Consider the following 26,357-nt stretch of genomic DNA (forward strand, 5'->3'; position numbering starts at 1 on the left):
GTACGTGATGTTATCTGCATAGGCAGGAATAATTTCTCATGATTACCAGCAAGTGTCTTACCCATAAGCAAATTGGTCATTTCTGTGGCAGCAATTGCATGAGTCAGCTGTGTGATCCAAGTCCTGACCCACAGTTGCCTGTTGTCAGAGCCCCTCAGTTCAGGTACTAACTACCCAGGCTGGTAGTTAAAATGACAAATGATGCTTATCAGTTGTCTTGGGCGCAGGAGGAGCCTTTTGGGGAATCTCTTTAGGCTGCCTGAAATTCTTCCATGGAGAGGTCCTATAATAGTTAATCAGATGGGTTGTTCTGAAGGAGCGGTTCAGCCAGTAACCTTGTGTCAGGTCATCTTTCCTGTCTTGTATGCAGAGACTGATAGGGGGCAGGTCCTGGACCACACAGCAAACTGGTGAGTAAGTGCATGGGGTATGTGCAGAGGCAGTTATACCAGAACTACAGTACAAAGTTAAATCCCCAGGTCAGAATTATAAATTGAATTGCATAGATTGTGCCACATTTTGCAGGTATGCTTGAAGTGCTAAGTTGGTATCATTTTTATCAAGACCACCATTTTTAGCACTGCACTTAAAACAAATTTTCAACAAAGACAACTAATAATCATTAGCTTTTAGCTTCATTCTTTACAGATATTTATGGCTACTAAAACCTATGGTCTCAGTCTATATTTTAGTGAATGGAATTTGAGCTGTACAAATGACAGAGGACACTGCTGTCACATAGTTGGCCTAAAACCTGGGAGATTTACTGCCGTAGTTGTCCTGATAAAGGCAGTTCTTATGATAGAATGCATCTGACTATACTTGTGTATGGGACCTGAAGATTCCATAGTGCTTTGACCTTTTCCTAATGTTTATGGGCTCTTTTCAGAGCACTATCTCTAAAGTAAATAAAATTTTAAAAAATTAAACTCTCATTTTATCCGATTGTCTCCTGAGCTAATGTACAAGTAGACTTTGCCATACCTGTGCCATAATACCTGTAGGTAGACATTAGTGACAAATAAGCAATGTCCTGTTGTTTAAGTGAATCTTAAATTTATGAAGCATTTGTTGATTCATCCACACATACGGTACCATAAAAATGCTCTGAATAAACCACCTTTTTCAAAACAAAAATGACTGTTTAACTTTGTGAGCAGCATGGACGGTGGGATTGAGTCCACCCTTGGCAAGTTTGCCAACACCAAGCTGAGTGGTTTGGTCAGCATACTGGAGGGAAGGGTTGCCATCCAGAGGGATGTGGGTAGGCTTGAGAGGCAGACCTGACCTGTGAGAGCCTCATGAAATTCAGCAAGGCCAAGTGCATGGTCCTGCGCATGGGCCAGGGCAGTCCCAAATACAAACTGGAACAATTCATTGAGAGCAACTCTGCAGGTAAGGACTTAGGGATGCTGGTCAGTGAAAAACTTCTTACAAGGACATGTAGCGACCGGACAAGGGAGAACCACTTGAAATTGACAAAGTAGGTTTAGATTAGATACCATGAAAAATTCTTTAGTGTGTGGGTGGTGAGGCAGTGGTACAGTTTATCCAGATGCCACATCCCTGGTAGTGTTCAAGGCCAGGCTGCCTGGGGCTTTGTGCAGCCCAGGGTATTGGAAAGTCTCCCTGTCTGTGGCAGGGACAGTAAAATTTAGATAATCTTTAAGATCTCTTCCAATATAAAAGATTCTTTGACTGTATGATTCTATGATTTCATCCCCTCTATCCTAGCCTATGTGACTGGCAAGCTGTGCTCTCTTCAAACGATCTGCTGCTAAAAGCACATAAAACAACACTGCTTTTATAAGTTTCACTGTTTCAGTGTCAGTTACGTGTCTCTTCATGAGCTGTATAGGAAACAGCTGATTGACCTGGATAGGTTAGATGCAACACAATCCTCTCCTTTCACAAGTTCCGTTACTAAATCCCTCTGCACAAGAGCAAGGGAGGTTTCTCAGGTGGAGTGGATTGCATGTTAGTTAGAGTCGAACAACTCCAAAACAGAGATGGAGAATTTTTGGATGTACCAGGTTGAGTATCGTAAGAAAAATGTAAGTAGAAATTCAAGGGAAAAAGGGATAGCTATCACGTTTTTATTGCTGCATGTAAAAAAAAATCTAATTCCATTGATAGACCTCTGTGCCTAATAACAGTGTGCATCATGTGACCTGACTGTGTTTGTTCTAATAACAACTTCGTTAGGCTTCTAAAACTTGTTTTGTTAATAACAAATGGCAGTGAAACAGTTGCTAAGCCTTTTTTTTAGACTTTGTTTAGAGCAGGTGTGCAAATTATCTATCCACTATGATCCATCAAAATATTTCTTGTTATTGATGTGACTGCATTCTTTCCTTGTACAGTACCTCTAAAAACACATTTTGGTGTCAAAGAGAACTGAGTGTTAATTCTTCAAAGGCTGGACTTTACTGTACAAATGTTTTCAAGGACAGCTCTCATGCACTGTCTTGCAGCAGACTTTGTAATATGTTTGATACTTGGGTTTGGTGGTTCTGGTTCTTGGTTTGGTTTGTTTGGTTGTTGTTCAGGGGTTTTTCTCACGCAAAACACATATTTGAGCAGCCATTCAAAGCGAGTGCATGGAAAGCCATGTAATTACGTAGTTCTGATACTTTATAGATAAAAGTACCTGAGTAAAGGCACTTATAGTGCTACTGGAATAACTGCTAGTACATTTCAAATGATGTGCAGTTTCTTAATGCTAATTGTCTGGTTTAAATGAAATCAATAATCTTTATCCTTCAGTATGTGAATATGAGAGTTTTCAGCCATTGTAAAGAGCACTTTTGTGTGTGTGCACTTACACATACCATGCTTAACTTGATTTCTTTGTTTCTTGTTTAAAGAATGCTCTTGAATGATACAATGTCTAGATGCCATTATTGCATAGATAATATAATGCACCTTTTAAATTTATTCCTAATACAGAAATACTGTATAATAATAAGAATGTGAGCACCTTGAAAACTCTTCCTTATATAAATAGGAGTTGCCATTTTTGTAGTTGCATCACTGTGACACTCTTGACTGGTAATTATATAGCAACTCAAGGGAGCCTGTGTCTCTCCCACAGCCCCTGCTCACGTACTCTGTGTGGCAAGTAATTTTTCAGTCTGATGATGCAATCACGTGCCAGTTTTCTGGGGATTGTTTCACAGCCGTATCATTTTCTGTCTTGCAGTTGTGATTCAAAATCCTCTTTAATACAGGAGATATCTGTAAAGAATTGCTTCTTAACTCTTTGGTAGCATATATTAGTTAACTATAATTTTAATATTTAGTTATTATCTGAGATAGAGGAATATCTGTAAAGAGAAGTAAGTGGAGAAGGGAGTTATGTTTTTTTGTTTCATTTCATATCTAAGGAAGGCTAAGAGAAACTTAGATGTTTGGGGTTTTAGTTATTGTTCCTGGTTGGGTTTTGTGGGTTTTTTGTAGACTATTTCATGGAACTCAGTTTTTCAGCTGCAGTAGATGCAGAGCATGAGGGTGGAGCTGCTGCCAGCTCAGACCACTGGAAATGTATTCCTTATCTGATATGACTCATTGGCTCAGAGAAAAGCTATGTCATCCTGTTTATGAAAAGATAAGAATAGCATTTGATTTGTTTTGCCATCAGTGATGAACTGTTGAGCTGGCACAGCTAGAGCTTCATTCTTCCTATGTTAAAGGAGAGTGTAGAATGCCAGGGCTGTTGGGCTGAATACTCAGCTGTAGGTAAATGCTAAATTTCCCTTTTGAGGATTTTCATTTTTGCTTGGGCAAATATATTTTTTAGGTATCTCCTTAAAATCTGCCTCTAGAAATGCCTGCTGGGTTAAAGCTTTGTACTCTTCCATTTTGGTCACCTTCCTTAGTTCCACATTCTGTGCTCTTGTGTCACACCCTTATCCCAGGGCCCCTGCTCTGTACTTCAGATACCTTGCTACAGTTTTTTTTCTTATCACCAGCATTCATTAGGAATTAGAATATCCTGTGATTAGAATATCCTTTCCCAGAACATTCTTCCCCTTTATCAAGATACTTGTTGATCAATCACATAGACAGTTTCTCTATGAATTATTTATGGAAAAAGGAGAAGAATGAGGAAATCTGATCTAAAGAGCATGTACTGAGCTGACAGCATGAACTGTTGAATATTTTCCAAGTCTTTACTGTATCTAGATTGAGGAATCCCAGTCCTTGATTACATTGGTGTTGAATTGTCATTGAATATATTAATAAATTGTTGAATACATCAATATTACTCTGCACAGTTTATGAAAGTTGTTTTCTAAGATAATGGAATAACCCTTCTGGGCAACTGCTGTGACCTTCCTCTGCTCAGATCAGATTAGTTTAGCACTTCATGTTAGTAATATCTGAGGGCCTGGGTGCGTATGGGGAAGTTTCAGTCTTTTATTAATTTCTCCCAGTTTGACAACTAAATAAACTGAATAAATAAAATAAGCTGAATCCCTGTGTGCTGCTTAAGGTCACTTTTCTCCCATCACAGCTTACTCTTAAGTGACTTTACCTTTTCTTTCTTAGAATATCAGAGCATAAGATATAGAAAATGAAAGAATAATTTCTACATGGGGCACTCAAAATAACTTTTGATTTTCTTGCCATGTCTAGTCTCCATCTCCAGATTCCTCTTCACCTCGTGGTGCTGAATCATCAAGCAGACAACATCACCAGGATGTCTGCAGTACAGCAGAGGCTTCCACTAATAAAGAGGTAGAGTAAAACCCTTTTAAAGGCCAAGTCTGGTTCATGCTGCTTATGCCTTTTAATTTTCCTTGCTCCTTGTACCTGTGCAATCCGTTTTCTTCTTTTTTCTTTCTTATGCTTCTTTACCTTTTGCTTGCCCAGCTGTCTGAGTGAATTTCTAATGTACTGAAGACTCTTTGTCATGGCATTTCTGACTCTCTGTTCAGCTGTCACTAAATTTTTAAATTTGTTTAACAGGCTGCAGGGTACTGATTTACCAAACAGCCAACATCCCCTCTGGAGCAGAGACAAAACAAAGAAGGCTTTTCCTTTTTTCTGTCCACTAAGAAAATTTGTCGGCCAGATGAAAAAGGGCTTAAATTAAATTATTACATAATAAATTATGCTGCTTAATATATTGTCATTGTAGAAACTGGCCTGCAAGTGATTCTTAGTCAGAATTCAATTCCTGACTTGAGGCTTCTCAGAATAAAGCTACATAGTTTGGGATTTTTCCCCTTACCTGGTAGTGCTTTAGGCTGCAGGACTTCCACCAAAACAAAATAAGCATGATTAGAACTGCTCATAGTGTAAAAAGAAAATAATTTGAAAAAGGATTTGGATTTGGATAGAATAGCAGAGGCAAATAAACTGAATTTCTGTAAACAGAAAAATCTGCAAAAATTCGGTTTATTTGCCTTTTTTTTCATAAACTTGAAAACAATCTAGAAAGTGCCATAATAAAATATCATATTGTTACTGGTAGCAATGGATGAGTTATTTTCCAAAATTAAAAACCTGATCTACTATAAGAGGATTAAAAATGAAACACAAATAATCCATTTGTTCCTTTTTACTTTTGCAATTATCAAGGGATAGAAAAACTTGTAAGATGTATGTAATTGTGTCACTCTGCATTTGCATTTGAAAAATTTCAAAAGACTGAAGAAACCCATAATTTTTCATATTCTGAAGTTTTCAACTATAGATCATGCCTTTAGGTTTTCCTCTGCTCCATGTTAGTTTATTAAAGCCTTCAGCATTCTTTGCTACAGACTTTATCATTATGTATTTTATATTTTAACTATTTTTAGGTATCAGCAAACTTCTCCAAAGAAAGAAAACAAACAAAACACTGTTGATTTCAGTTGTTAGGATGTGCTTACTCAAAGTTACCGAGGTGGTAAACTAGGTTTTACTGTAGAATATATTGGGCTATTAGTTTCCCTCAGACAGGGAATAATTCCCACTTTAGTATTTCTAATGCAAGAATAAAAGTGATAAAACAGCCTCATAAATTCTGGATTTTTAGGTCTTAGAGAAACATTTTTATTAAATATAAATTTATAATGGCAGATGGCAACAAGATTATTGAAAGTAATAAAATATTAATGACCTTGATGTTTCATTATTCATGGTTATGTAAAATTAAAAGGTGTAGGTTTCCACCTATTGGTAACTTTACCTGTTACTTTACTCTTCTAATGGTTTTTGTAGAATGCCTTTCTACCTGGGTAATGAACAAGAAAAATTATGTTTGTGAGTGAGAATAAAGATATACATGATGGTGGTTTGCAGCACTCTATCCTGAAAATTAAGTTGCTAGTTAAGGGTACTGAACAGTTGCTAAATCTGTATCAAAGATTTTCTTCACTGCTTAAAAAGAAACATCCTTTGTAAAGTATTTATGTATTTGAGCTGCCTCTCGTTTATAGGGGATTTCTCCTCTGTGCATGTCAGACCCCAGTGTTTGAATGCCCCCTTTAGCACTACATCAGCAACTATTACAAACAGTTGTTGGAGTCTATATGGATAGGTGGAATGCTCCACTAGGAGCATTCATCTGAGGTGGTGAAAGAGCCACAGATGTGAAAGGCATGTCAGTGTTCTCACAGCAGCTTAAATGTGTTGGCAGCAGCAGATCATTGATTATTGACATCTTTATTGATGCTAGTGCAGAACCTGATGGACAGGATTCTTGGATTCTCAAACAGCTTAGTAATTTTCATAGGGAATGAAAAGAACTTAAAGCTTGCATAGATTCAGTTTTCTGTGTCACATGCCTTTTGTTTATAATTCACAAATTTTGTTTTGTAGCCATACATGCATCATTGGTTAAAAATATTATTTGTTAAATCAATTTTCCATATCTTACAAAGGAAAATACTCCTTGGGGTTAAGTTAGTCAACCTGCTACATAATTGTCACCTTTCTTGTTTTACCTGAGTTTTCCACTAGTACACAGATCCTGGTAAGTTGCCCGCTGCAAAGAAAAATAATTTGGCATCTGTTTCTACGTACATCATCTGGAATGGTGCTTAAAATTATTGAAGATTTTATGCATTATTCTGATCATGTGTATAGATTTTCTTTTAATAGAATGATATTGGAGGAGTTACTGATAGTACAATCAGTCATAAATTCATTAACTGTCCACTTACCTGCCTATGATAGCAGCGGGTATTTCAGTATATCCATTACAAATTATATAGTGTCACACACAATTTTGTTTGATAAATTTTTGTATGTGGTTTATGTTATTAATTAAAGTGGTGAACCTTACCCACTGAAAGTTGTAACCGTCAGATATCTGAAGGGTTAGTCTCATAGTCTTTCACAGAAAATACCAGTAGGATGTATGGTATTACTTTAGTGTGTGTATTTACATGCACAGGTCAAGGTTCTATTTATTCCTTTGCTATTTATGTAATTGGTGCTACCAAATGTGCTTTTGTGCTCCAAACCGTGTAAGCCAGTTGGTGCTGAGGTCATGGTGAATCCCGTTATCCCAGAGAAGAGAGGCTGCTCCCTAACCTGTTAAAATCTAGAAAGCTTTTTGTAGGCACTGTTAATGTGAAGGGTACATCTAAAACCATTCCTGATGAATAACTGTATTTTGTTAAGGGTGGTTTCAGTCATGAATTAAAACAGTAAAGTGCAATTTTTATATTTCTGTATGCATTTATTTCTAGTTGGAAGATCCAGTATCTTTGAGGTATTATGTACTTTCCTCCAAATTTCTTGATTATTGCACCTATTGGTGGATAATAAGTGCACTAGTGACGACCAACGAGTAAGTGAAGTCTGGTCTTACCGTATTGTCTACTAAATAGACACAAATGAAATACATTGAATTTGCATAATAGGTGCTTAGAGCTTGAAAATAATCAATGTAAATATTAATAAGTGGTTCTGTCTTTACTAATAGCTATGGCTAATTAAAGTTTGGGTTTTTTTGGCATGGAGAAATTTTTAATGCATATTTGTGCATGCTATGTTCTGTTTGAAATCCTTTTTGTCTTAATTACAGTCCAGAAAAAGCTTGGCTTCATTTCCAACGTATGTTGAAGGTAAGATAGTTCTATACTTTCTAAATGTTTTTTTTTTCGCATCAAAAAACCCACCTATATTTATAAGGCATAAAATTTTACTTTTATTTGCTGAATAGAAAACTGCTAGGGTTGGGTGTACTGATTTAGATTAAGTTGTGTCTAGTTTAGAACCTGAGCTAAATCCTACTGTGCTCCTTCAGAAATTCAGAAACATGGAGCTCTTAGTTTTTTGGTGTTTCATTCATTGTTTCTGTATCAGTTATGCTCTTTTTTTCCCTCAGTATCACTTAAAACACTGCTTTCTTTATGGTATTTGCACAACACATAAGAATGTGTGTGGACAAGGAAAATAGACTAAGCAAGAAGACTGTAGTGCTCTGTCTGGTATTGATTTCAATTGGCAGACTCAATCTAATCTCAGCTGGATTTATGGACAGGCCTGCAGGGAAAACCTGCTTTGTTTAACAACTACTTGCCTATTTTTAAAACACTGCATCCCATCTCAGAGTTAAGGTTTCAGTGGTGCTGAATTTTTTCAGAACAATGAGAAAAAGCAAGTTACCTGTCCTGTGAACTGTTACTTTTTGTATGAGTCTGCATCCTTTGTCTTCTGCAGGAGGAGCACAAGTTGTGTGCAGTTATGACAGAAGCAGAAAATAGAAGTGTTTTTTACTTTTCCATTGACAGTGGTTTTTCCATGTGCTTGATGAAATTTTAGAAATACAGTTGATGTGATACTTTCTTTGGACTTCCTCATCACTCTTTGGATTGCTTTACAGTGTACTATGTTTAATTGATAATGTGATCATTTTCTTTGGACTGCAAATTGATTGTTGTTTTAGTCTTCAGGGTATAAGCTGCCTGTTTTGGAATCTCTGGCCATAATGTCAGTTAGTTCATAGCTAAGCATTGGAATTTTGGAACAATGAAGGATATCTCTTAGAATTTAAGTTCATCTCCTATTGATAGTCCTATCAAGGGACTATATATTCTATATATAGGAATATAGATCTGTATTTTAAAAGTAATTATCGCCACCTTAGGAAAAAAATAAATTGTACACTAAACTTTTCCTGGTGCTTGGTCCAGCACAAAATTCCTTAAAATTACAATTGTTCCATTTTTATGCACCAGCAGTCCAAGGAAAAATTTGCCAGCACCTACGTTATGTTTTCATTGAGGTAATAGTTTTGTTGTCAGAGATAATAAAAGGAGGAGGTATTCTAAAAAGCAGTGCTGTCTGTGTGTTCACCTCTGATGCAATTGGAGCATTATTTTTTGGGAGGCTTAATACGCACTTTCTTAGAGTCTTTTACCTTTGCCCATGTTTTTCCCCTCATTTTGATCAGAAATTGTGCTATAAAAAGTTTTGCACCTCTTTAGTATAGTGGTGGAAGTGGTGAAAAGGCCTTGATGTGTAGAGTAATAGTAACACTTAGAATGCTGTGTGTGATTTCTGTGTAAATATGTAGTACTTCCAAATGCATGAATTTCCCTAAGGAAATAACTCAATTTCTTTAGGCCATGTGCTTGCAAATGAGCGTTCATTTTGAGAATTTTCAAGATACATACTGACTGAGCAAACTGCACACTGGAGATGAGCATCTTAAATTTGCTAGTCATAAATTTTTAGATTTAAAAAAATGATAAGGAAGACAAGCCTGCTCACAAGATTTTTACGTGTGCTTCTGTCTGTGTGTATAGTTTCAGTGTGATATTTGTCTCCAGATTTTTCTTTTTTATTTCAATCATTGTAATGACTTGCTTTTCCTTGAAGCCAAAGCCACCCATGCTTGTTCTGAGAGGTTGTTAGTCCTATATGTTATCATTAGAACAAAATTGCCATTCTTAGTAATTTCAAACTTAAAGCCCCATTACCTTATAGTACAAGATACCCCTTGATTTTAGAGGTAAAAAGAAAGACAAACATAAACACAAGTGTTCTGTGATAAAATGTGAACATATTTACCATGAGCATTCTTTAATATGATTTATATGTAACTTGTCTTGAGGAACAATTGTTTTCCCTTACTTTTAAGAACAGGAAGTTTCTTAAGTTAATCAGCCTCACTTTTGGATCACGACAGTTTTAGTATGGTGTGAAAATGGAACATTTTCATGTATAAAATTTTTAGATAAGGCTGCCAAACATTAAAAATCTTACAAATCATAAGTGCTGCTTTGTAAGGATTTGCATTGCTTGGTTATGAACACTTTACACCCCATCACTTTCCACTTTTCCAGAAGTTGATGGGTGTTGGATCTCTAAGGATCTGTGGACTGAGTGTTGGTTTGCCGTCAAGAGAGCCCATGCTCTGTGTATTTAATAACATTTTTATTTAACTCAGTACCACAGTATCCTTGTTAACACTTACTATTTTTAAGGGTCTGTAGCATAAAAATATTGTGATGTGTGGTATGTGTAGAGCATTCTGGGGAGATTCTTCTGCCTATTGCACCAACTGTAGTTAATGCACAAGCAAGAAAGAGGCTGATGGCTGCTATGAAACTGCACCTTTCATGTTTCTGCTTGTGACTGTTGGTTTGAGAATTGTAAGGCTGTTTTTGATGGATGAGGAGCAAGCTAAGTAACTGTGTCTGTCGCTTTATCACAGTGAAAAATCATAGATTATTTTGCTCCAAGCTGATCCCTACTCACAAAAGAATGAGCTATTGAGAAAGAGGCTGGGTTAACAATTCTAGCTTTGGCTAGAGAGGTGTTGTACTGGGTTTGTGTAGCAAGGCTTTGCTAGTGGGGTGGGTACAAGGGTCTATTCTGTGAGAAACTGCTGAAAGCTTTCTGTCTGTCTGATAGAGTCAGCCCCAGCTGGCTCCAAGACAGACCCACCACTGGCCAAGGCTGAGCCCATCAGTGACAGCAGTAGCACCTCTGGGATAATGTATTTAAGAAGGGGGCAAAGACTCTGCACTACAGCAACTGCAGCCAGAGAAGAAGGGGCTGGGAATGTGTAAAAGAGGGATGTCTGAAGACAAGGTCAGTGGAGTAGGAAGGACTGGAGGCGCTCCAGGTGCCAGAGCAGAGGTTCCCATGCAGCCCATGGAAAATACCCTGGTGAAGCAGTTGTGCCCCGCCAGCCAGTGGAGCTCCAAGTGGAACACATACCCACAAGCAGCTCCTAGATGACCCCATGCCAGATTATGTGGATGCCCAAAAAAATCAGGCTATGACCCCATGGAAATCCCAGGCTGGAGCAGGCTCCCTGCAGGATATGTGGCCCATTGGAGAGAGGAGCTCACCTGGAGCAGGCTTGTTGGCAGGACTTGTGATGCCATAGGGAGTCCACACCAGAGCAAGTCTGTTCTGAAGGATTGTCTCCCATAGGAGGTATCCCATTCTGGAGCAGAGGAAGGATGTGAGGCCTCTTCGCCATGATGAATAAGGAGCATCAGAGACAGCGTGTGATGAGCTGACACAACCCCCATTCCCCTGTACTTCTGGGTGCAGGAGATAAAGAAAATTGGGAATAAAAGTGAATCCAGGAAGAAGGGAGGGATAGGCGAAGGTGTTGTAACATCTGTTTTTATTTTTTCATTATTCTGCTTTGTCTTCATCAGTAATAGATGAAACAAGTTTCCACAAGTGGAGTCTGTTTTGCCCATGACAGTAACTGATGAGTGATCTCTCCCTGTTCTTGTCTTGCCCCATGAGACTTGCATTATATTTTCTCTCCCCTGCCCTTCTGAGGAGGGGAGCAATAGAAGGGGTTTGGTGGGCAGGGTCAGCCCACCACAAATTTTGATACTATTATAGTTTGATGTTTTAGTGCCTTTGAAAGTGCTGGTTGCCTTTTTGTCATGCTAAACTGAAGAATTTCAGAGGAGGATTTGCAGCCATCAGGTGCAGACTCAAGTTGTCACAATTCTGCTTTTGCTGTGTTTCACCATGATTGTCTTCAGTGATGGCTTTCCTGTATTACAGTTCCTGGACCTTGCGATCCCGAAGACCTAATTGATGGAATCATTTTTGCTGCCAATTACCTTGGTTCAACTCAACTCCTTTCTGATAAAACTCCATCCAAGAATGTGAGAATGATGCAGGCTCAGGAAGCTGTCAGCAGGATCAAGGTGAGGAGTAATTCCTGCTGCTGCTTCTGTGGCTGTTTTATGATTGTGGAAATGCACTTCTTTCTTATGCAGTAATTTTTTCAGGTGGGGTTATCTGTAGTTTCAGAAGGAAAGGTGCCTCACCTTTCCTTTGCAAAATAAATCGCATATGCTGCTTATGGAACAAGACTGATAAGGGGATGTTACCAGGTCGTTTTAATTCCCTGTGGTAATACTTATGCTGTGTACACTAAACCAGAATCTGAAGTGAGTGGTGGTCAAAGTTATATATTACCTGGCTGTGGAGGGAAAACAGGTTAAGGAAATAACTAGTAAGTATTGCAGCTGCTTCTGGCACTCAATGGAACTGCTACTGTTGTAGTGACTGCAGTTATTTTTGACCCTGTTGTGGACACTTGTTTCTCCACACATAACAGCTGTGAGCTGATTTGCTGATTAAAAAAAAAAAAAAAGAGAAAAAGCCTGTGATGGTAAAGAGAAGTGTGGAAAAAGTAATTTGTCCTGGAATCTGAAAAATTTTGTTTCAAAAGAGAAATTCCATCTGATTTCTGTACAGGCCATTTCCAGCAATGGGAATGCTGCTGTACTGTAAGTTACAATTATGACATTGTCAGCTGAAATGAGGGTATGTGGATGAAGTATTGCACAGTTGTACAGGATGCTGCAGCATTCCCACTACCCGTACATGACTGGCTAGTAAGCACACAGCTTCATCTTCTGCTAATTCAGCTAATCAACACAACCCACTCTGGGAATTTTTCTTATTTTAATATCTGGATGTTCTTTTGTATATTTTATTTTGGCTTCCAACCAGATTTAGTGTGCAATTATACAAAAGAAAGAGGAAGAGGAGAGGTTATCAGCAAGACCAATAATATTGTCTGTTAAGGTCAGCTGATGCTTTGTACTCCTTTTATTCCTTCCACTGCTTTCAGTGGCAGGTGTTCAGTTTAGTCTCTGTATGTAACTTTGAAACAGAAGCTCCAAATACAGCCATTGAGACAACTTCCAAAAAATGTAATTTTACTGGTGTTCAAATGCATAAGCTCTTGCAACCTTGTCTCTGAAATTTGTAAACACTCACATTTTAGAAAAGGCGGGAATGTAGCCTTCCTGTTAGAGATTATACTCCACCATCTCTGCAGAAGTCTTCATTACCTTGAACTACAGAACCTTTTGCAGAAGAATGATTTATCTTTGTTCATTGGCACCTCTGGATTAAGTGACATTCTTTAAAAATAGGTATTATGCAGCTTTTTCAACAATGGCAAGTCTTGGTGTGTTCTCCCCAAACCTGCAGTGAAGAGTTTTTCTTATATAGAGTCTGGTTTTTTCCTGCTCTGAGCAAATAGGGCTGTGCCTTCTGTTTAGCAGTCTCTTTGTGTTCCTTCTTGATGCTTGTCTGTGTGTGAGAAAACTTGTCTGATTTGAGTGAATAGGAAACTAAAGGTAAGGGAGGGAAAAAAGGGCTTTGGTGAGGCTGGATCTAGGAGGGACATGTCACTGGAAGGTGAAAGGAAAGATTAGCATCAGCTGTCATAGAAAATAGGTATCAGGAGTGGAACTTGAACCACTGGGAGTTTGCACCTAGAAGGTAAAGCTTGTGTAGGAATACACTTCAGTAAAGATTGCAGGGATATGGTAGACAAAAACAAAAACTGGGCCTAAAAGGTGTAAGAGTATAGAACTTTCTCTGATACAAAACACATTTTGTAGACATTCTTTAACAAAATAGTCTTCTGAGGAATCTGTTATGCCTCAGCATTTCTGTGTATCAAAACAGAAGAAATCTATTTAAGGCATTTTGCTCGTTAATGCCATAATTTGTGCATCTGTGGAAATCAGCAGGCGTGCATATCCTTTCTTATAGTGTATTTGCCTCAGGCTTGAGGCCCAAGTGATAGCATTTGTGACCTGGTAAAACCCTAGCTGATGTATTTAATTTTATGAATCTCCATGTGTTTCAGAAAATTATTGACTTGTATTGTATTGTACACATTACCTTAGAAGACTTCTTGGACAGTTACTGCTTTCTGCTTCTAAGTAAAGCACAGGCTTTAAATCCCCCTGCACCTTAGGCTTCTTGGCTTATAAGGGTTGGTTTTGTTACTGGTTGCCATTAAAGCTAATAATTTTCAGAGAGAAATTCATTATGACAGATGGACTTCCTGCTGCCAGATTCATCACTGCATCAGATATCCCATATCCTAGATGTGTAAATTATGGCCCTACTCATGTTTGTTTACAGAGTGCCTTTCTTGTTGCATGTCAACCATTTCTCCACTGTTGAAGAAAACAAAGCTTTAAATTAAGAATGAGCTTTTGAAATACACAGACTTGAAGCTGAGTATTAAAAAGAGATGAAGAGCTTTGTTTGAGCCCTGTTATTTATACCTTCACAAAAGTGTGTACTGTCTGAATTTAATGCTCTCTAAATTACTCCTTTTAGCAGAGCCTTCAGACCACATATTCATTCATTTGGAATATGAACAGACTTTGAAAACAATTCTCTAGGCTTCTTCTTTAAGAAGTATCTGTTCAGATGAAAGTACAGGAGTTGGGTGTCTTGCTTGGCCTTCATCCCTGTGAAGTCCAGCTAACTTTAAACAGATGCACTGCTTTGAAGGTGTTCATCAAATGTAGTTAGGAATATTTCATTAGGAGGCACTTTTAGCATGCTGTGGGGTAGGTTTGAACATTTTTAGGTAATACCTGGTTTAATTTCTGAGTGCAATTTAAGATAGAATACATATGTGGATATTTAGTTTAGTATTTCACACATTTTCACACACTGGGTGTCCTCTCCATGCTCACTGAGTTGCAAAACATTTTTTGTAGAGACTAAATGGATTTAATAAACTTAGGACCTCTCTGTAGCAAAAGCAGAAGCTTGTTGGGTTTTAATGTATTTTAATTTTGGAAATTGCATCTATATAAATAAATACATTTAATTTACCTCGAATGAAAATCCTGTATTCTGTATATTAAAAAAAACTGTGTGGATTAGGTATATTCTGTTTCTTTTTTTTTCCTTCTAGAAGTACAGAAATAATATTTGATTTGAGTTAGCAAAATAATGTGGTGATAAAGAGGATTTGTCTAATAAAGTGTCTTGCATAGAATTATCCCAATTTTTTTTTGTTCATGGACCATAACTTCTTTTGTGACATTTCCGTGCAGTGTTAAGTCACTTACTAAAAGTGCTTGATCCATAACACTGCCTTATTTTATGAAATATTTGAAAGTAGTTCTTCAATATGCTTCCATTTGAAGAACAGAATTTTCAGTATATTGAATTATAGTATAATTTGGTAAATTGTTGATTCTGCATTTTAAAGTTGTCGCTCAAGGATTTTTTTTGCCCCCTTTTTCTTAATTTTGGCCTATACTTTTCTTCTTTTGGGAGGTCCATCATTTTAAAGTTTTGGAAGGGTGATGAAGAAAAACTTGATTTTGCAAAGATATCTAAATGCTCTATCTAAGGAGTGTCTCCTCCTTGCCCAGTGTATGATAGGCAGCTGTTACTCAATATAAGTATATTATTTCTGAGTATTAATTTAATTTGAGAGTAATGTAATGAAGAGCCTGCCATGTAAGGCAGTTTTTATTGCTTTTACAATAGTTTGCAATCACCTGTTGCAAAATAACCTACCAGGCTATAAAATACTTCTTAGTTTGAAAAAGGTGACTAAAAGCTATTTTGAGAATGTTTCCATTTGTAAGCAAGGAACGTGGCCTGACCTTTCAGTAGCTGCTTTCAGATTTGTTTAGACAATATCTGACAGATTTAAGTTTTGAGCATTAGTATTAAAATTTTTGATGTGTCTTATGATTCAGGCCTCCTATTTGCTCTTTGTAGAAGTAGCTAGTGCTGAGTCTGTCGGAAGCTTGTAACTATAAGCCTCCTTCCCACCATGAGCATGCCTGTAAATTTAATTTAAAAGAGCCTGTTACTGTTGGAAGTTAAGGGCTAATTGCCAGCCTGGTGAGTATTGCATTCCTTCAGTGAGCAGGTCTGTAAAGATCAGTTCACCATTGGTTTGAATTCATGATTGAATTCATGACTCAAGAGTGTAAAAATTATGTTTGTTTGGGTTGTTAGTAGAAATGTTTTTTAAGGTATTTCTGGAGCTGAAACACATGCTCCACTGCTTGCTTGAAAAAATGTGATAGTGTGGACATATCTTTGTGTAGGTGTCACAGGAAGATTTGTTGACCAGTTCACTGTGTGAACATTGGTGCAGATTTATTTGCTCAGAAGAAAGAGAAAATGAAGGTGACAGTTACTTTCTGTCATTTCATTTTTCCAGGAAAAAGCAGCATAGTGTTAGTGTTGTTTTTTTTTTTTTAAGTCTGTTGAAGTATGAGATCTGAAAAACCTGTAATAATAAAGAAAGCATACAATTTTTCACTCACCTTTTACATCGCTGTACCTTGAAAAGAAATAACTTCTTGTAATGGTTTACACTGCTGTAAGTGAGGGGAAGATCTCTTCTGGTTCTTAAACCATCCTCCCCTCACCAAGCATCAAAAACAATTACACTCAAAATAACCTTGTTTGTTGCAAGTAACATTTTAAGTGAAAAAAAATCCTTTTGTGTTCTTTTTGACTCTTTTGGTGCTGTTTCTTTTCATTTCTGAAATTAATTGTGCTAAACATGAAATTTTACAAATTTTTAAGCTAAAAAAACAAGGAGGAAGTTAATTTAAGCAGGGACTAATTTAGACCAGCTAGTAGTCTGTAAGCCCTGACATTAGTTTATAGATTCCTGCGTGACTTGGAGTCTCTGCAAGTTCTTCTCTAACCATTCTCCTGTCTCTGTTTGTTCCATGCTAAGCAGATGGCCCAGAAATTAGCCAAAAGCAGGAAGAAGGTGCAGTACAAACTCCATCAGCTTGATGTTATGCTTGTTCTTTTGTTTTCTGGGAGGGTTTTTCCCTTTCTTTTTATTTTGTGGTTTTATTTTCTGCATCCAGCAAGGTTTTTTCAGATTTGTTTCTGAGCCACCATGACATATCTGGGAAATCAGTTGCCTGATTGGCCATTTTTTGTTGCTTCTCATTAGCCATTTCATGTTAGAAACAGAAGAAAGATTGGATCTATCAAATGGTTACAGGCAGTACCCAAAGTGCATATTAAAGAATCAGGACTAACATGGCAAAGGTTTAAACATTGTAAAATTATGGATTAAAATGGAGTGTGGGGTTTTTTTTGTTTGTTTTGGGGTTTTTTACCTTTTTTTTTTAGACTTTTTTATTTTAATTTAATATTTATATTGGAGTGCTTTGTTTGACTCACAGAGATGTCAAATTGCTGGATGCAAAAAAAAAGTTTATGTCTATACATACAGTAATATACTGAGATTGACTCATCTTTGTAATAAGTTTTGTTTGTGGAGCTTTCAACTACTTTTTAACAAGTATAATTTAAAAATATTACAAATGTTTGCTTTCTATTAACAAAATATTACTTCTTAAGTGTGTTACTGCTTGAAAAGTATCTTGTCTGACTGTGAAGGTCTTCTTGCCAGAACTGCATTATGAATAGCTCAAACAGTACCTCCTGTGGTACAGGTTTTTCCATTGGTCTTAGCAGCCACTGCTAGCCCAAACAGAAATTCCTCAGGCAGGAGATACTATTAGGCCTTTCTATGGCTTGTATGAAAACCTTATTTGAAGTGGGATTCATAGTGTGCAGAAAATGGTAAAATCATATTACTTTTCAAGAAATCTTTATAGTTCATGTTGCAGTCAGGTATAATTTTACTGAATCAGGAAAAGCAGGCAAGCTTCTGTGCGGTTAACTTTTTTTTCAAACAATACCCAATTCACTTTCACATATATGATATAGTTTCCACATCTTTGTGTTTATCTTTTGCTTCTGCAGTCTAATACTCTATCCTGCATTGCTGTTCTGGTGACTGTGTCTTAGTGTACCCCTGTACGTGAACTAACATCATTATTAGTAAGTATGTTAGCTAATTGTTTGTTTGACTCTAATCCATTTATTTGCAGGCTCCAGAAGGTGAATCTCAACCCATGACTGAAGTGGACCTCTTCATTTCTACACAGAGAATAAAAGTACTGAATGCAGACACACAGGTATAGACATAGACACCTTTGTTAGTATTGTTGGAAAAGACTACCGGAATAGCCTTTCACGGACATGTTAAAATTTGTCTTTAAAATGTGCTGGATCTTATATTCCCCTCTAGGCAGAAATCCATGGTCAAATGCCATGTCATACAACCAATTATTCAGTGTGTCTGACTATAGAAATAATTAGAATTTGTGGGTAAGATAATTGCAGTCAGCTTATGTCTTCTAAGCCATGCTGCATCAAGTATTGATTGTGCCCAGAGTAGCCCAAAATATTTAGCTGCAATAATTTGCTTATAGTCCTGTACACATACATGCTCAGCATGTGCAGGTTCTGCAGTTCACGTCTTGATGTACTTTTCCACAGAAAAAAACCCTGTAAAACTTTCTCTTTGTTTTATTTTTGGAAAGTGAAGCTCTTGGTTTCTTTTCCATTTCCCTTAATGCATGACAGATGTTACAGATTTCACCTAGCAGGGGTCTTACAGTTATTTGTGTGTTTTGATGATACTAGATGTCCAATAAGAACCCAGTTGAAGCAGCTGCTTATGTTGGTTTTCTTATTCCCCAGGAAACCATGATGGATCATCCCCTGCGGACCATTTCTTACATTGCTGATATAGGAAATATAGTTGTTTTGATGGCTCGTAGGCGAATGCCACGCTCTAACTCCCAGGATAATGTGGAAGCATCTCACCCCTCTCAAGATGGAAAGAGGCAGTACAAAATGATTTGTCATGTCTTTGAGTCTGAGGATGTAAGCAATTACATTGTCTTGTCGTTTTCTAGGAGTGGAAAAGTAAGCAATTTTGATAGGCCCAAAGCCCATTGTGAGTGGTCCTGTTTACTTTTTAACTGGACCCAATATTTCGTCTAAGCAGAGGAACTTGCCTGCCATCTATATGTTTGCACATGACATGTCACAGGAAGTTGGTGTTTGTAGAAACGCTTACTTTTTTAAAGTTTCTTTAGTGCCTTCCAGTAACAGTGATAGCAGGGTCCATTTGCTGCAGTTACAAATATCATCTCAAATTTTGCATAGGAGAGGGAAAGTCTATCAGAGAGCCTTATTTTCATAGGGAAATTCTAATCCCAAGTCTTGCATTGAGGATCAATCACTGATGCATACAAGAAAGGTGATTTTTTATTTTTCAGGTGGTTTGTGTAGGGGCTGTAGTTACTGTCATCATATGAAAAAGCCAGCAGAGAAAGTTTGTGATTTCAGCAATCCCAAAATATGTTGAATAGAGACATAAATGACTAAATTTTAATCTATGGCACAGTTAAGGTACTTTACACAGGATTAAGTTACTTAACACAGGTCTTGATCTCCTGTCTTCACAATCAGTGTTTATAACTTGCCGATTTTATGTACTTTTTAAAAGTAACTTTCAGTAACTGAAAAGTAAAATCAAACTTACTAGATTGAAGTGATTAGATATGCAGTTTTTAGGATCATAGTCAAGTTAGCCCTAGTAATCTGGGAAGCTAACATACTGAAGAGAACTAAGTAAGAATACCAGTATCTTCCATGTCTTCCAAACTACAGTGAACAGCGAGGACTTTGAGATGGGAAGATTTTCTTGAATAAGGAGCTGATTTTATGTAATAATTTAATGTAATCTGCTTTAAACCTCTGTCTCAATATATTATCTGAATATATTATTGCACATGAATGTGTATACATGACCCACTGCTGAAGTTAAAAAGTAAGGATGAGCACTGATGAAAGTAATCCTGGACCAAAATTGACAGCATATAAAAATTTTGGATTATTTCCACAAAATAACATGTTTTGTCAATCCGTTTTGTAAAGCCTTTTAAGAATCTGGTGTGAAATACAGTAAACAATGTATTTTTTGCTTAATAACATTTGACATGCTACCCACTTTGAGGCTGCTGTTCCTGTGTTTCTAGTCACAAGTTTGGATACTCCGTGCTTTTTTACTGGCCAGTTGAAAAAGCAGAAATCAAACTGTCAGGTGCCAGAGTCTTGGGCTTCTTTTCCTTTACTATGGGGTGGTCTGACCCTTTGCATGATCCACACTTTCCAGATCCGTTTCCTAGGCTGCTGTTAATACTTTGGCTAGCTAAAATTTGAACTTCCCAGTCTATGGTTTGGTTACATCAGCCTGTATTTGTATTCTGTGTGATCTTCTCTGTGCCTGTAAATCCAGCTGGCTTGTAAAATGCCTGTAGATCCAATAAAAACATTGCTCATTGATGGGGAAAATATGCTGAAAAACTACAGATTATATCAGCTCTCCTTAGTCATGGTATGTAGTTTACAGGTAACTTGCCAAATTTATCTCAAATTCTGAAGTGACTAACAGTCAGAATGGAAGGACTGTAGCAGCAACAAAATGACAGCTTCAAAGATTTTGTACCTCCAGTGAAGTCATGTGGCCTGTTTATATTATAAAACCTGTCTTTTCTTCTTCTGGGATGGCTGGGTACTTGGCAGAATCTACACAGTAAGTGAAACAGAAGCTGTAAGCCTTTGAGTGGGTGTTGGCCAGAACATGTCTCTGCTTGGATGAGTCTTTGTCTAAAGAGGACAGCACCAGATTTTCAGCTGTTTAGAGGTGTACCTTTAAATGAGTTGAACCTTAGTGATGTGTCCAAATGCTGGGTGTCTAAGCGGGAGCTGATCTCTTTCTGGGAGTGAAGATGCGTGTGTATGAATGTAAAGTCTTCACTCTTCACTTACATTATTGAGTTATGGAGGTGCAGTTTTCCCATTTTCTTGCTGTCCTTGCTGTCAAAATTAGGTTGATCTTAGCTTTGGTAATATACTACTGGTCTACATATTGGTCTTTTCAGTACCAGCAATCATGCGGTTCTCATCAGCAGGTTTAGTGCTAGTTTGAGCTAAGATACAACATTTTTATTTCTGTGTTGGAAAACTTTCCTTTATTAGGGACCAAACTGGACTTTAAAAATGGCCATCAGGCTGTATAAAAGTACACCTGAGCAGCATTCATTCATTACCAGTACTCTGCCAGGCCTCCACTGTGAACTGTGGAGCTCTCTATTTCTCTTCCCTATCTTTGCCATAGACAGCCCTGTGTTCCAATGCACACCACAGCCACCTCCTGTGCCCCACACAGTGCTCACTGGGTGAATCTCTCCACCTGTACACAGCAGTACTCTGCACCATGCTGTGCTTTGCTCTCCTGCCATTTATTTGCCTGACCATGATGCTGTGTCGAAGGCAGGCATCCCTCTGGCCCTGCTTGGCACAGAGCTTTCCCCACATCTGCCTGCTGCCCAGTTTCAGTCCCACAGCTTCAGGAATCAAACCGCTCATGGTGGGAGCAATGCAGTGTAGTGAGAGGTGCATTTGGTGGCTTTGGGTGCAGACAAGACTCTGAGAAGCTGCTGGTGCAAGAGGGTGCTCACAAAGGACAAAATTAGTAGGAAGGAGGCAGAGAACTCCCAGGATCGTGTGAGTTGGAAGGAGGGAAATAAGTGTAGGGGATAGGGGCTGAAGGTACTAGCAGGATGAAGAAGGAGATGCATATGACCATTTGCAGTTACTTTAGGGCTTGATCTGGTCTCTAGTTGCTGCCTTTTTCCTTTTTTGTCTGAGACTGAGATAGGAGTAGTCACTATCAATGTTGTAAAGGATGGTAGGAAAAGCTGGAAATACCCTTTTAAATGTGGTTGTGTGTTTCCTAGTTGACATTTTCTTTTTCATTGCTTGCTTGTCAGAGAATGACATTGCTTCTGCTGGAAGGGAGTGCCATCTGGGAGCAGCATGTGTGGGAGGAATGATAGGTGCAACCCACAGCCACTGCAGTGGCTCTACCTTTACACTTACATTAGCAGTTCTTACCTGTGAAAGGATGTCTTTCTTCCTCATATTTGTAATTTATAATTGCTTACTGAGCTAGATTCATGGCAGAGCTGAATGTGTTGAGATTTTGTGGGTCTTTAAAATTAATTTGTAAGGCACAAATATTTTTTAGACTGGAGTATAGTAACTTGTAGGTTCATCAACTTGATGATCCATTTTACAGTGTGATTGTAACAGAAACTGTCAGTGGACATGAGCATCAGAATGTTTCACTTTTTTCTTTTCTTTTCCCTTTTCTGGGAACTGCTACAGGCGCAGCTGATTGCACAGTCCATAGGTCAAGCATTTAGTGTGGCCTACCAAGAATTTTTGAGGGCAAATGGAATCAACCCAGAAGACCTTAGCCAGAAGGAATATAGCGACTTGCTTAATACCCAGGACATGTACAATGATGATCTGATTCACTTCTCCAAATCTGAAAATTGCAAAGATGTATGTATCTTTTTTTTTTCCCGACAGATATTCAGCTGCTCTTTATCAGTTGCAGGCCTGTGTTGGCAGAAACTAAAAAACCATTTATACTTCCTATAAATTATCTCAGTTGATCTAGAATATCCTCCCTAATAGACCACCCTGTCATCAGTTCTGTTTCAAATGCAAACAGTGAACCCCAAATTTATCTGCAGTCAAATGATTTACCATCTGTTTCTGTTCTTTTTACCAAGCAATTTTCAGACATGTTTGAATGCGAACTTAAAGCAGATTAACAGATTAATACAATAAAAAAAAATTACAGTGAACAACATAAAATTTATAGAAGCAGCAGTGTTTATGAACATGATTGATTCCAGGTTTTAAATAACTGTGTGTGCCAGAAGGCTTTGCAGCTGGCTTGATAAAAATGAACCAGTGTGCAACTGGAACACACAGGTAATGTCTTTCCAATACAAAGTTGTAAAGTCGTGCAATCTCTTCTTATTTAGCTTTGTCCACCAAGCCCATGGCACCAGGGTTTCCTTCACTGGAATTTCTTCTTTTCATAAACAGAAATTACTTCTGAAGGGTGTTCAGCACTAAGTCTGTATTGTGTGTCATTTAATGTTTGAATGCAAATGAAAGGTAGTAAAATATGTACTCTATCTTGTTTTGCCTTTGAATTAGGAAGGCAAGTTGCAAATGAAAAGGGGTATATTTGTTGGGTTTGTGAATGTTTGGACGGTGATGATATTAGTTCCATGGGTGTAAAAGAAACTCTTTTTTTAAACACTTTTTCTTACTATACAGGTTTACATTGAAAAGCAAAAGGGAGAAATTCTAGGTGTGGTGATTGTGGAGTCTGGCTGGGGATCCATTTTGCCTACAGTTATCATAGCCAACATGATGCATGGAGGACCGGCAGAGAAGTCTGGGAAGCTGAACATAGGGGACCAGATCATGTCAATCAATGGGACCAGCTTGGTTGGTTTACCACTCTCAACATGTCAGAGCATTATAAAGGTAGGGAAAATGTTTCTGGAAGCTACACATTTTAAAGAGACATAATTGAAAAGCAGAAAGCATAAAACTGAAGTAAATTCTTGCCAAATGTTTGCATAGCAGTTTGCATTTCATTATCTGAAAAAATAGTGTGAATTATGCCACACCAATTTTCTGTCTGGGACCAATGAAAGTGTTGTAATCTAACATCATTGATGAGGTCCCCTCTCAGTTGTTTCTTCTCAATGCTGAGCAGGGCCAGCTCCCTCAGTCTTTCACAGAACTGTGGCAATTTTAGATTGGAAATGACCGCTAAGATCATTGAGTCCAACGGTAAACCTTTTCCTCCTAAGTTGAAGTGCTCCAATCCCCTAATAATAGCCCTCAACAGGACCTGCCTGCTCCAGGAGCTCCATGTCCCTGTTGTGCTGAGGAGGCCACAGCTGGACACAGCACTGCAGAGGAGCCTCAGCAGGGCTGAGCAGAGGGGCAGGATCACCTCCCTCGAGCTGCTGGCACTGCTCTTCCTGAAGCACCCCAGGACACCATTGGCCTTGCTGGCCACACAGGCACACTGCTGGCTCATGGACAACTTGTGCTGGGCCTTGGATTATTCCTCCCCAGGTGCATTTGCTCTTGTTTGATTTCAGAAGGTTCCTTTCTGCCCATCTCTCCTGCTTGTCAAGGTCCTTCTGAAGGGTTGCACAGCACTTGGGTATCGGCCACTCCTCCCAGCTTTTGTGTCATCAGTGAGCTTTCTCAGTGGGCACTCCATCTCTGATGATAGGTTAAATAAGATTGGGCCCAGTATTGGAGCTTGGGAGACGCTGCTAGATACAGGCATCCAAATAGACCTGTGCCACTGATCCCAACCCTCTGAACTGTCATTCAGCCACTTCTCAATCCACCTCACCACCCACTTTCTGAGCTTGGCTATGAGGTTATCTTGAGAGGCAGCATCAAAGTCTTGATCAAGTCCAGAATGACAACATCCAGTGCCATTCCAGACTGCTGTGCTATTTACTTGTGTCCCATGGCTCTGTGCACAACTTCACAAGGGAATATTTTGTGCAGAAGGAAGATATTATCAGGTACACAGTATATTGAAATCTTATATCACAAATGGAGGCACGTGCCTAATATTGTCGTAAGCCTTACTAGCTGTCAAATACTTCTTAGTATTTGGATGAAATAGAGTAAATGCTTTTTTGTTTGTTTGTTTATACCTATTTTTAAAGCTTTTAAACTTTGACTTAAAGACATACTCTCTGTGGCATCTTTGCCCAAGTTACTTTAAAGTGCTTCGCTTATTTGGTTCTTTTCTTCACTTGCATAAATGGGGCATTTTAATTGGAAGAGCTTTCTTCTAGTTGTCAGAAAAGTATGTGACAGTGAGAAGCTTGCAGGTCATCTGGAATTGAACAGTGCCTAGGGCAGCTGTAGCATACAAAGGAATAAGTATTTCAACATCAGTGTTTAAAGAGCGGGAAAGATGCATCACTAGAGAATGTTTGAGATACTCTCAAGTTAATTAGTTATTTATTAGTTATTTGTTGAAATTAGTTATTTGTTGAAATGGTCCTGCCTAGCTCTGCAGATCATCACGTACAGATACATAATGTAATGCTGGTGGTACATTATACCAGCATTCTTCCCTGACTTTTAGCAATGTACCTGTTAGACTTACTCATTTAGGCAGCTTTTTGGTAACAAGTTGTATTATACAAATTTCTCTTTCACTTTGTATTTTTTTAAATTGAAAAATAAATTTCCATTTACAAGATAAATTTGCCATGTTAAAAAAAAGTACAAACTATTTTTTTTCCTTCATGGATTATCTCTTAATACTTGAGCTGAGATGTTTGTTATAAAGACTTTCCATTCAGGCTTCCCAAAATGTTAATGCTGAGTTCTGATGACTAATAGATGCATAAGTCACCGAACCAGAAATTTTAGATTAAGTGAGTAGAAATGACAGCATGTGTGACAAACTGAAAATATGGCAAAACCAGTCTTAAATCTGTAAAGAAAGGAAGAAAATAATTGTATTAAATATCTTTGTGCCAGCTTCATCAAAGCAAAACACTCTGCAAATTTAGGCTCTTTGTAATTGCTTCCTATCCCACATAATTTTTATTTCTAAAACTGTGATAAGTTATACTTCCCTTATTCAGATGGAGATTTTATTGTGCTCATCAGTATTTTGTCAATACAGAACCAACCAGCTTTGCTGTTTCCAGCTTCTGCAGGCCTTTTTCTTCTTCCCTGATACCGCAGTTTCCACAGGAACTGCCAGCCTTATTTTGTCTTTCTAAAGAGATGATAATCTGTATGTTTGCAGATCTTCATAACCACACATCTGGAGTTATTCATATAGCACTTTTGAAAACAAATATGTATATAAATGATCTAAATGCAGATCATTAAATGTGGTGGAAATATGCCAAATTTCAGATTTCCTTAGCATACTGGAAGGATTCCTATGAAAAGATGATAATATTATGTGGCTAAACATATGTCACAAGCACTTCAAACAAGATAATTCAGTATTATGGATGTAATCTCTGCTCCTAATTTGCCATAAACCAATTGCAAACTGATGGAGCTTGGTAGAAGCTTTCCATGTGTAGTGGCTATTTCCTAATAGGATTATGCTACTTCTGTCTTTTTCAAAAGCATCTGGTACTGGCTACTATCAGAAATATACTCAGGAACTAGATAAACAAAGAAAGGTGGTGAAAATACAATTTTTTTTGTTTCTGATCAGTTTGTGTTACCAGTCTGTATACTTCTGAAGATCGCCCACTTCTGAAATATATACACTTTCTGTAAAATTAAAAGGATTTTTCATT

The 26,357-nt window shown here is 37.9% G+C and overlaps 1 protein-coding gene across 1 annotated transcript in view; it reads left to right on the forward strand.

Annotated features, from left to right (window-relative positions):
• The window catches only part of APBA1 (amyloid beta precursor protein binding family A member 1), an 87,484-nt gene that overhangs the window by 50,621 nt on the left and 10,506 nt on the right, over window positions 1–26,357 (forward strand). The window contains exons 3-10 of the mRNA XM_054283277.1: window positions 4,639–4,740; window positions 8,024–8,063; window positions 11,986–12,131; window positions 16,973–17,005; window positions 18,147–18,233; window positions 18,802–18,987; window positions 22,342–22,521; window positions 23,314–23,526. Of these exons, the coding sequence (XP_054139252.1) occupies window positions 4,639–4,740; window positions 8,024–8,063; window positions 11,986–12,131; window positions 16,973–17,005; window positions 18,147–18,233; window positions 18,802–18,987; window positions 22,342–22,521; window positions 23,314–23,526 (987 nt within the window). The remainder of the gene's footprint in view (window positions 1–4,638; window positions 4,741–8,023; window positions 8,064–11,985; window positions 12,132–16,972; window positions 17,006–18,146; window positions 18,234–18,801; window positions 18,988–22,341; window positions 22,522–23,313; window positions 23,527–26,357) is intronic.

Source organism: Melozone crissalis, unplaced genomic scaffold (assembly GCF_028551555.1).
Source record: "Melozone crissalis strain CALT ecotype California unplaced genomic scaffold, PUWL_Pcris_2 ptg000036l_1, whole genome shotgun sequence".
Lineage (NCBI taxonomy): Eukaryota > Metazoa > Chordata > Aves > Passeriformes > Passerellidae > Melozone > Melozone crissalis.